Below are 12,049 nucleotides of genomic sequence, written 5' to 3' on the forward strand. Positions count from 1 at the left end.
TATTAGAGGTTTTCTAATTCTGTGTAGATTTTTTTTAGACCTTTGGTCACGCAGCAATGCTGTTTGGAGTCGATCTTATCTACTGTTGGACTCCCTGTCAGAGCATGTCGCTTTGTAAGAGAAGTCGTACTGACCCATTTCATTTGGACTCATTACTGCCAGTCCTGCTGCCCCTCTGGCTGTATCGGACTGTCACGTTTCATCACATCACATGGTCCTTCTCCACAGAGGAACCGGTTATTCACTACCCTTCGAGATCTAGCATTAACCTCAAACGTCCTTTCGAGATACCTGTGATGCAGTGTTTGGTGTTTGGGTCACTGATTGCGCCCAAATGTTTCTTTTGACCCATTTTTGAGCAATTTCGAAGTGTAAATTAGGCTTTTTACACTTGGAGTTAATTCTGGAAAAGTGTTTCGTGTTTTACATTGTTCACGAATCCTCGTTACAATTAAAATCCCAAAGTCGCCATTTTTATTTGCATATTAATGAGGTCAGCGGGATTGAATATAGGCCTAGCTAGCGAGTGCACGCTACAAACTTGTCCATCTGGAAAAAATGTCGAAATGTCTGTTTTGGATGTTTTAAGTCCCCTAACAAAAATGTACGCAAAAAGTTAACCTTTTTGCCGTTACGGTTTATTTTCCGTTAACTCTGAAACTGAAACCGTGCAGAGCGCGTGAATATGATAAGCAGAGACAATGTATGATTGGATTTTTTTGCAAAACACGTCGATGTAACTATATATCAGCTATTTGCATATATATTTTTCAACATTGATAATATTTGTGGGCCACAAATCTCTCTCTCTCTCTCTCTCTCTCTCTCTAATATGTAATACATAAACGGAAACGATATTCAGCGGAAATGAAAAGACCCTTTGTCGAAAATAGAAAGCCTTAAGCCTATACTGGATCTGAATTTCATATTTTTTCCTTAAATAATTGGTTCGCCTAAATGTGTAATTCGAAAAGTTTGGGTTGTGAACATGTGGACGTGGCCATGTGGATGACGTCACTCGGTGTTTCAGCACTACTGCGCTGTCCAGCCTCTCTATCTGGACTCCTCAACCGCTAGCTAGTGCTCTCTTTACCGGACAGCTGGTGAGAATACTCCTCCTGAGTCCTGACCGCCGCGCGAGACTAACTTTCCTCACAATCGATTCGTCACTGCAAACCTAACAATCTGCAATAGCGCCACAGAGCGCATTCTGCTGAGATCGGGTCTCGGTAGCGCAGCGGCAGTCCAGGAAGGAGCTGGCTATGCTGTTTCTCTTGGCGTGAGTTTTTGGGGGGTAGCGTTTTGCTGCGGCGCTGTCCGTGACATTGCGGTTGGAAGAGCCGCCGGTGGACCAGGAAGATGGCGGAGAACGCTGTCAACACCGCTGTCAGTACAACGACAGGTGAGCGACTTGCGCAAAGGTAGCATTCCGTTAATAATTCAGTAAACGTACCTGCGGTATTTTGTTAGCTTTAGTATTGGATAGAACAATGACTTGCGCACACACATTTTTCCATGCTTATGATGCACAGTAGCTTACAGTGGGGTGATGAAGAACAATGATGTGCTCAGTCGATTCATTTCCTTCTCAAAAGCTTAAAGCTGCTGTCTGATCTGGCAGACAAAAACCGCTAAAAGCTCATGATTTATCACACGTTTACATCGTAACGGGCCTTCTGCACTTCGAGATTTTCATTACGCTTATTTTTTAGTTTGGCCTGTCTGTTGCAGACGCTGTGCAGGGGTTTATTGTTTGTTCGTTCGCCAGTCGTCGTCAGATGGGGCAAGTCCATTATTTCTGTACTGCGTTGTGTTTTCATGGCATGGGAGGTTCTCGAAAGATGACAGGGCGAGCACCGCCCAACACTATAAAGTCAAACTCTGATGAGATTAGAGCCGTTTAGACTAAACCACGTCCATTTGCCAAATGAATTTAATGGAAAATCAATGGAGGGAGCTACATTCGGCTCAGGAGCTGCTTCGGTGTGTGTGATATAAGCAGCATCTGCAGAACTGTGCCTGTCCTACTGCATGTTACGTTTGTGCAAACCATACCTGTATTTTTGACACATTTTGACAGATCATTGTAGCACACATGCGTTTGACAAGTTTAGGATAAAGTGTGTTTTATAGTAGAGTAAATATTAAAATTATTCCTATATACAGGTGTGTGCGTGTGCAAATGAAATAGTATTTTTTTTATTATTGTTATGCTATTATTATTATTATTATTATTATTATATTTATAAATATAAACTAAATAAGCAAAGTAGGGTCAGCCTAAATATTATTTCGATTCCTAAATGATTTCCTTCAAGGTTTCCTTCCAGAGATTCTCTAATATTTTTATTGATACCATTCTTACCACTAATGTCCAAACCATTTATATAAAGCAGATATATAAGGATATTATATTATAAAGATATAATTATATAAAATTCATACTCAGAAACATTAAGAAATGTGATTAGCTGCTGTGATGGTTGTTTCATTGGCATTTCAAATCACATCAGTACTTACACCTTTAGCGGATTGAAAATACATTGTATGTATTATTATTGTCAGGTGAGTTGTGGTACAGTATAAGAAGAGATCTATAGTGAAGCTACAGTGGGTGACATGGGCCTCAGTGGGGTCTTCTAACTGCAAGCGGCCTCAGGATGAGAAGACCTGGTAACCAAAAATAAGGCACTGCAAATGTTGATTTAGGCAGACAGGTAGTGTTTGAATGTGAGCAGTTAAGATACCTACATCAGTTCAAGATTTCTCTCTCTCTCTCTCTCTGTATATACAGATATTGATATTTATTCATGGTCTTTTAGACGCTCAGAGAACCTAGAACAAAATCCACTGGAGTTTTCTGCATGAACGTGGCATGAGTATTTTTAGTTGTAGTGACACTATATGACATTTAGCTCAAACATACTCCGTCAGCTTTATGTCCACTCTGCTTCTTATAGCAGAGCATGTGTGTGTATTGGGAATAGAGTTAGGGAAGCAGAGAGAAAGAAAAAGAGGAAAGAGACGGCAGACAAAGGACACCATCATGAGTGAGCAATTTATTTAAGACACGTCATGCAGAGGAAGGAAAGGAGGTTGGAAACTGAACTTAACTGAAATAAAAAGAACACCTGACTGCATTTCCACAGCTCTGTCAAGAACCATTTTTTTAATAGTTTATTTTTAGAGATCACTTTGCCCTTCGAGGCACAAAATGCAAATTTGTTTTGTACTAATCTGCCTAATATATTGATTGTCAGTGGATTGTTTATTTCAGTGAGTGTTTGTGTTCTAGTGGGTGCAAATCAATGTGGATAAATTATATAATGTCTGACTCTATTATGTGTATGTGTCTGTGAAATGACCGATTGAGCATATAGGTGAAGCAGAAGTAACTAGGCCATAGCTTCAGATTTATAATCCAGTCCAGAATGAATCAATTGTCTGTTCTTTGTCCTTGACAGAACAGAAATGAACACTTTGTTTACCTCAATTTGTTCAACAATAATTCTGTAATGCTCTGTTTTGTCTCTTTATATACGTGTGTGTGTGTGTGTGTGTGTGTGTGTGTGTGTCTTAATAACTCAGATACAATATCTCTAAGTAACAAGGCCAACTATGTATGTCAAGGTCTTCTCAACACTGAAGCTTGCCATTTCAACCAGTTTTTATCTCTGTTGGCGTGTTCCTTTTTCTCAGCAGTCACAAAAGTAATGACATCACCTTTAACTCAGGAAAAGAGACCTCAAAGCAATGGCCATGCATCACCAACTTACCAGAAAACCAACCAAGGCAGCCCTTCTATAAAACACAGTAAGTTCAGACAGTAGTAGATGGTTAGTTGGGGTGGCAGAGATGTTTGGAAATAGTATTTTTATTACATTCAACTATATTATATTATTGATTTAGGGTCAGATGTCATATTGTTGAAAAGGAGTTGATGGCAGAATTAACAATGGGTTCTAATGACTGAACTTTAAATTTCACTGACATATCATTTTCTCCTTCATCCTGTCTAAAGCTGATGCTCTGACCCCACCCACTGTCACAGAAAAGAAAACTCAAACCAACGGGCACGCTTCACCTTCACGCCATCCGGCCAATACCAACTCACATGCAGGTAAACAATGTAAGTCCCACCTTTTCTGTTGGTGTTGAGTAGATGCCTTCGATCTCATCTGATTATGTGTCTAAAAAACAGTTCAAACCTTAAGCAGTGTAAAAAAAATGTCTAAAGAGATAAAGTGCGTTTTTTCCCTTGTTTTCATGTTTCCCTGTCTCTCTCTTAAAGATATGGAGGGCTATTTGAAGACAGATGATAGAATGAGACTTGCCAAGGAGAGACGCGAGGAGAGGGAGAGGGGTTTGGGTAAGTGTGTCTGTTCGTGTCTCTGAATGTGTGGGTGCTGTGAATTCAAATAAGTGACTCACAGGGGCGATTCTCAGATTTCTGAGGATTATGAGATGAAGGTTTAATATATGCATGTCAAATGCTTTCATTTAAATCAGCTTACATTGCATCAAAGGTCTATATTTTATCAGTCCATGCATTCTTGGAAATTGAACCTATGATCTTGGTATCACTAGCGCCACACTTTACTGTTTGAATTACAGTAATGACCGTAGTTTTTAAAATCAAAATTGCAATTGCTTGTCAATAAATGTACTGTATATCAGTAGTGGTGGTGCATTGCATGGCACATGATTTGGTGATTTTCAAAGGATGCTAGATGCAGTGCAACTCAAGGGTCACAAAACTATTTTTTTATACTTCACACATGTATACACAATGCTAATTGCCAAAGGTGCTGAAAAACTGTTTTGTCTAGTGTATATTTACATAGACATTCCCTGTGAGAACAGCCCCAAAATTGCTGAAGCTGTCAGAAACGATGATGAGCTTTGAGTTTGATGATGTTGTTACATAAGTCAAAATAAAGTCAATAGTTTCTCTCGCTCTCTCTCAGCTGCACGGGAGCAAGCTATAAAGGAGAAAGAAAGGCGGGCACAACTGCAGTATGAGAAGACGGTGGAGGAGCGCTGGAAGCGGCTGGAGGAGCAGAGACAGAAGGAGGAGCTTCGCAGAGCAGCCGTGGAGGAGAAGAGAAGACAGCAGCTAGAGGAGGAGAAGGTCAGAGATCTATAGTCAAATGCACCTGTCCTAGGACTCAGTGTCCAAGCAAGGAGTCATGAAAGAGCAGATACTGATGCTATTCTTCCCTTGACTTTTCAAATGCTATTTTCTCATATGGCACTTATATGCCAGATGTGTCAGGACACAATTAGATAATCATTCAGTCCAGCCAATAAATTGAAATATTCTTTGTAATTCATCTCCAATAGCTGTAGGGCATTTAGGCCTGTATTGTGAATACAATTAGGCCTGTATTTTGAATAAATTCATATGGCGCAATGCAAAACCATCTGAATTTACGAAAAAAAAAAAAAAAATCAACATTTTTTATGTTATGTGAAATGCCATTTTAAGCAATTGCACTGTATCTATGGCAATGAATTCCTGCCTCGCCATGTAATATCACCCACCCACAGGGCAGACACTATTCTTGTACACTCATTTATCTGTTATGAGCCTGTGATTGTTTACTGGGTGCCGTGGCTTGTGATACTTCTCCAATCAGAGGGATTTGGCCGGATCAGATCAGACTTTATTTTAATCCTTGTCTCTTGCTGGACTGTGGATTCATTATTCTTCTTAAACACGGCCTTCATCTGCCACACAGTCAGCTTTCACAACAATGTTCATTTTGGAAAGGCTGATCCCGAAAAGGAGTGGGCAAAGAACGAAAGAGGAACAAAGTGGCATGTGGGGGAGGTGATGCTGGACTCAACAAATGTTGCTGCAACCATTTTCATAGATACAAAGCAAATACAAATAGAAGCTTAAATGAGATGTTAGTAGTTATTTGTAGACATTATAATCAATGTCGAACATTTGTGCTGCTTAATATTTTTGTGGAAACCTTTTTTTTTTCAGGATTCAAAAGTTCAAAGGAACAAACTGAAATCTTTAGTAACATTATACATTTCTTTACTGCCACTTTTGATCAGTTTAATGCATACTTGGTGAACAAAAGTATTACTTTCTTTCAAGTAAGTAAATAAATAAATAAAATAAAAGTCTTGACCACAAACTTTTGAACCGTAGTGTACTATAAGCAATCACATGGAATTATGGGTGGCTTAGATGAAGATCCTTCTTTTATCAGTGCATATATCTGCACCCATTGTGGTTGTACTGATGTTGTTGGTGTAAATGTCCACTGGTGAAGTAAGTGTCTGGTTTTTCCTGTGCTGGAACGGCACACACAGGAGCGTCTGGAAGCTCTAATGAGGAGATCACTGGAGCGTAGCTTGCAGATGGAGAACAGGAATAAACGCTGGGCATGGGGACCCAACGGCACCGCTCAAGGTGAGTGTAATGCACACACATCACACTGGATGAAGAAAAAGAGACTGAGAGGAGGGGAGTGAGCACTGATGGAGTGAGAATGGAAGTAAGGCACTACTGTGAGAAAATGTTTCATGATATGGTGGATTTCAACAGTCAACTTAGTTTCAACTCATGAAAATAATTCTATGTTGCATTTTTCTAACTAAATTCAATTTAATTTATTCAGCATTTTTTCTTCTTCATCTTATATGATTTTTTCATTATTTTAAAATGTACCTTACTGAATTCCTGCTTTATTTTATTTTCAGTTTTTGACAATGCAGTGAATGTTAAGAAGCCGTTGTAAAGCTGCTGTGACACTGCAGTGCAGTGTGTTCTTGCATTTTGTGTGATTTTCATCTGGGCTTTAATACACAGTGTTACTAGAGCTCAGGTTTCATGCTTCAGCTCATCAGAGAAGAAGGACAGGCAGGCATGAGTGAATCAGCACTTTCTGCGTGCTGCACCTCGTCCTATTGGCTTGATTTAGATACAAGCACATTAATTGGTTAAGAAATTGGTTATTGATTTGGGGCCTTAGATTTAATCATTTAAGAAGCTAGGGAAGTTCAGAAGGAAGAAAGCTTGTTTGTGTAACATTTCTGAAGGCTTTTATTCATCCAAGTCATTATAGATTGTAAAATTTGTAAAAAAAAAACTAAAAAAAATTAAGTTTATGCTTTTATCCACAGTGACTTTTAAATGTTTTGTATAGACCACTCAAAAAATTATTTTAAAAGAACTGTCCCATAGCGTGTGTGACGTTTCGAACACACAGGCTCTTCATCAGACAAAAACGTCTTGTCTGATGAAGAGCCTGCGTGCTCGAAACGTCACACACGCTATGCGACAGTTCTTTTAAAATACATTTTTGATACTTTTGGAGCTTTGGTGTTGCCGACTTTACATTTAATAAATTTTTCCACTTGTTTCTTAGTCGAGCACCCAGTTGAGATCGATGTGCGTGCTTTTGCCTGCTCTTTGTATAGACCACTCATGAATGAAAATTCTGTCATGATTTACTCACCCTTATGTTGTTCCAAACCTGTATGACTTTATTTCTTCTGTGGAAAACAAAAATATTTTGAAGAATGTTGATAGATAAACATTTTCAGTTCTCACTGACTTCCATTGCTTGGATAAAAATGTAATGTAAAAAAAAATACAATGTAATGGGAACCAAAAGTGATTATCAGCATTCATTAAAAAATCACATGAGGGTGAGTAAATGATGACAGAAAGTAGTTTTTTGGAGGGTGAACCATCTCTTTTTACCCCAGAAATGTGAATGCTTACTGAGAGCACTCAGGTGATTTCAGTAGTAAAAGTGTGTTCTGATGATGATGCAGTGTGTGTATGTGAAGGATGAAGGTTTTGAGTTTGAATGTCTGAAATTAGCTCAGCCCTGCTCATTATGTCTGGCTGCCATGCTTAAAGAGCACCAGAGGTTGTGGTGAACGTGTTTAAGTGTGTGTGCTTAGGTACACACGCCACCCCAAAAACACACACTTCACCTAAGGGTGCCCAGTCTGTCCATAACGCTCTGCTGTTTCTGCTGTGCTCTACCGTGACCCTATCGCCAAGGTGACTGGGAGAATGCCCCGCCTTCTCTCTCTGCTGCCTCCGCTCTCCCCCATGACCTCGCTGCCCCCTCTCCTGCTGCCATCGAATCAGGCAACGGTATGAACCCTAGCTGGCCTTTTCTCATCCCCTCTTCCCTCCTGTGCCTTCAGATTGACATCATTTTTGGTTTCCATCCCAAATACCAGCCTGCTCTCCTTCCCCTGTTCGTGCTTGAGCTAAGTGGAGTAAATGCTTGCATATCCAAATGTGACCCAGCTGCATTTAGGTCTCAAAAAGAGACTGTTCATAAATGCTATGTAAAATTAGCTGACTTGAAATTGTTTTTGATCAAGAGCCAGCAAGATAAGGGGATGAAAAGAGGAGGCTGCTTTCAAGTATAATAATGTCCAGTCTTTGTTTTGCTGAGCAATTCACATGCTGCTATACCCATCTGAATGTACAGTGCCTTGCAGAAGTATTCAGACTAATCATACATTCTCTCAATCACTGAATTACAAGTCCTTCATTGAAATTCAGTTTTATGCGATTTTCTTTTATTAAGCACTAAAAACTAATTAGTGGTGCTTGCTATGGCAAATTCTGATGTTTTTTTAATTTATTTTTTTATATTCTGACTGAAAATATTAGATTTTTGCTTGGCAGGTGATAAAACAGTCAAACATCAACAACATCAGCAAAATATTCCCATAGGCTTAAGGTGCAGACACATTTTCTATTGTTCAGCGAATTTTCACAGGCAAAATCCAGTCATTTCAGTAGGAATCAATGCAATCATGAGTTTAGTGTGAGAGTGAAAGATTTCCACTTGCAAAGAGTGAAAATTGGTCACACAGATTTACTGTGTCGAAGAACAGAAAGCTACGTGGTTTGATAGTGACCTCTGTGTGAGCAGTGCTTCATATATCGCTACACTATTGACAATAGACAATGAACCTTTTTTGTCTGCAAAATTTTGCAAGTTTGATCACATTTTAAACTGAAGGATACCATATCTTGGGATAAGGTATCACACTTGGGGGTGGGTTCTGTTGACTTGGGCCAGTACAACCACATAGAAACCACCCAGAACACTTTAGAAACTGCATAGCAACACCCTGGCAGCCATTCAGAAAACCCTTGCATCAAGACAGAATCTTTGCACAGGACAGAACCATTTGCAATGTAAAAATACCCATTAGTTAAACAGAAAATGGTGAAAAACATAGGCTAATTTCTGGTCTCAGTTCAGTTGATAATCTGTGGCTCTATTTCATTATGGTGGTAAGCAATATAAGTGTTTTGAAATAAAAACATCAGAGAATGGGAGAATTGTTATATTGTGCGTCTGAATTATTTAGTACGGCACTGTATATTCAATGTGCACTGATCTGTAGCTCAATACTTGGTTGGTGAAAGTCAAAGCAAATCTGAATGTCTGTGTGCTGCTGTGTCTTTTTGTGAGTTTTGTATTGATTGTGAGTGTACTTTTTTTTTACTTACAACTTCATGTGTGTGAACCAGTACTTGTTTGCAGTACCACCACAGCTATATGTTTTTTTTTTTTCAATATTGAATTGTGTGTGCATGTTTGTCTGCTCTTTGTTAGTTTTTCTTCCTAATTAGGAATTGTTTGATTTATTTGAGAGTCATGGACACATTAACATAACCACACACACACACACAAACACACTGATCTATGCGTATATCACCCAGAACCCATTTCAAAACTCATAATTGGCCTTCATCATTATTTCTTCTTTATATCCTACTTAGGTTTGTTAGAAAAGAAAGATACAATATCTGCATTATTTTACTAAACTTAAAATGTTATATATTTTTTGTTTATTTAACTTAAATCAATAGTCACAAAATCAATAAGATGCTATTATCCCTTTATCATAAAGTTAAAATTTTTAATACGTTAAAAAGGGGCTGTGGACACATTTCCAAATTCATCCCTCCATCTTTCCATTCATATTAATGTTATGTCTGTTCCATCCATTCAATTCATCCTTTCCTTTTTTCCCCCTTAATTCTCTCCATCCCTCCATCCCTCTCTCTGTCAGCCCATCATGGCCATCTGAACTCTATGGACAAATTAAAAGTGAATCGCCTCCTCACACACACACACTCCTCACTGGCTCACTGTAACAGTGCTGCAGAGCTGCATCTGTCCTGTCTGCGCTGCAAAGGTAACACACACACACCCACACACTCAGCCCGCAACAGGTGTATTATCTTATTAAAGCTTTACTAAGGAGCTGAATTACATTACTGAACATTTGTGCCACTGAATAAAGTTTTTGTTTGTTTTGTTTTAGATAACCAAAGAGTATGTGTGTAAATGTGGCTTGCTAATTGTTTAATGTCATTTTTAAACTGTGTAGCCACAAGTGGTAATATTGAGAGATCTGTTCTGACCAGGAAATGCTCCTCTGTCTCTCCCATGCAGTGCCCTCCAGTCCTCACAGAGGGTCACCAAGTCGAAGAAGAAACAATCATGTGCCAACAGAAGAATCCAGTGGAACTCTCAGTGCCCCTAACACCCCCAAGGTCAGGACAGATCTATAACAAACTCAAAAGCACACCCCTTCTGTTCATAGAGGTATAAGACAAAAGCTTTCAGTAAAGTAGGCTACATACTGAGAGTGTCATTTTAGTTGTACAGTCCACACAGACATGCAGAAGCAAACAAACACTTGTATCCCTCTGTGGTATATGGTTTGGTTTATGTTCTATTTTTTAGTTTATATATTTTTCTGTTTAACATTTTAAAATAGCTTTAATAACAATTTTGAAAAACAATGGTATCCAGGTAGTATCCTTTTTTTAAGCTTTTTGTTTTCTTAGTTATCAGCAACTCCTCTAAATAAATAAATTTTTATTCATGAAAATTGCCATATGGCAGTATTTTCTCGATATTTTATAAAACTACATTTTTATTTAAATTAATGGATATGTTCAACAAGGATGCATTCAACTGATCAAAAGTGACAGTAAAGACATTCATAATGTTACAAAATATTTATATTTCAAACAAATGCTATTATTTTTAAGTTTCTATTCATCAAATAATCCTGAAAAAATGTAGCATGGTTTCCACAAAAATATTAAGCACAACTGTTTTATTATAATAAGAAATCTATGATAATATGAAATGTTTCTTGAGCACCAAATCAGCACATTAGAATGATTTCTGAAGGATTATGTGACACCGAAGACTGGAGCAATGCCTGCTGAAAAATTCAGCTTTGCCTATATTATTTTCAATATATACATAAGATGCTGACATAAGTGACCTCCGATTAATTACATTTTGTTTGATTCAGTAATGTGCTGACGCATCTGAATAAGCTCTCTTTTTGTATGCTTTGAAGGTTATTGCCTAAGAGTCGTACTCAGTCACCCTGTACAGTGCGGCAGTATCCACCTTCCCCTATGAAACACAGACCCGCCACACCGGTCAGTGACAGCAACAGGAAGACAGAAGACAAGCAAGCTGAGGACATCAGAAGTCAGGATCCTAAGGAGGGCAGGTCTCTCAAGGCTGAGATCCATCAGAACAGGAGCCCTAACAATGAAAGTCTGGATAAGGAACCAAAAATGGAGACAAGTGTTTCCAGCACACCACCTCCAGAAAGAAGAACAAAGATAGAAAATCACATTAATGGGTCAAAGGAGAAGAAAAGTGTAGTTTTGGAAAGCCAACAGAAAAATAATGAAAAGCTGGAGACCCCTGAGATATGTGACACCGAAGACTGGAGCAATGCCTGCTGAAAAATTCAGCTTTGCCATCAAAGGAATATAATATTTTATAATATTACTGCGAAGGAAGAAAGGAAGGAAGCTGTTATGTTGCCATGTGGCAGCATTATGTGTTATTTGTGTTTGTTGCAGAAGGAGAGATTGCGTAGAGAGAGGAGGACTGGCTCTCCGGCCACAGGTTCACCGGTTAGGCGAGATAAATCTCCTGCTGATGTTACCCGGCGCTCTGCCTCACCTGCCACACCCAAGTAAAATAGAGACAAACTTACC

General features: G+C 38.8%; 1 protein-coding gene across 7 annotated transcripts in view; it reads left to right on the forward strand.

Annotated features, from left to right (window-relative positions):
• Positions 1 to 995: 995 nt before the first annotated feature.
• Positions 996 to 12,049, forward strand: part of LOC107672739 (MAP7 domain-containing protein 2-like) — a 20,255-nt gene continuing 9,201 nt past the window's right edge. For 2 of the 7 annotated variants that reach the window (XR_001632341.1, XM_016466054.1), the window contains exons 1-10: positions 996 to 1,402; positions 3,700 to 3,813; positions 4,022 to 4,129; positions 4,292 to 4,369; positions 4,968 to 5,131; positions 6,331 to 6,430; positions 8,036 to 8,131; positions 10,081 to 10,206; positions 10,467 to 10,567; positions 11,912 to 12,027. Coding sequence is in view for 6 of the 7 variants with exons in the window: in XM_016466054.1 (XP_016321540.1) it covers positions 1,360 to 1,402; positions 3,700 to 3,813; positions 4,022 to 4,129; positions 4,292 to 4,369; positions 4,968 to 5,131; positions 6,331 to 6,430; positions 8,036 to 8,131; positions 10,081 to 10,206; positions 10,467 to 10,567; positions 11,912 to 12,027 (1,046 nt within the window). In the remaining variant the exon portion in view is untranslated. The remainder of the gene's footprint in view (positions 1,403 to 3,699; positions 3,814 to 4,021; positions 4,130 to 4,291; positions 4,370 to 4,967; positions 5,132 to 6,330; positions 6,431 to 8,035; positions 8,132 to 10,080; positions 10,207 to 10,466; positions 10,568 to 11,911; positions 12,028 to 12,049) is intronic. The other 5 variants (XM_016466056.1, XM_016466055.1, XM_016466058.1 and 2 more) reach the window with 5 other exon arrangements.

The sequence above is a fragment of the Sinocyclocheilus anshuiensis genome, unplaced genomic scaffold, assembly GCF_001515605.1.
Source record: "Sinocyclocheilus anshuiensis isolate Anshui unplaced genomic scaffold, SAMN03320099.WGS_v1.1 scaffold88, whole genome shotgun sequence".
NCBI lineage: Eukaryota > Metazoa > Chordata > Actinopteri > Cypriniformes > Cyprinidae > Sinocyclocheilus > Sinocyclocheilus anshuiensis.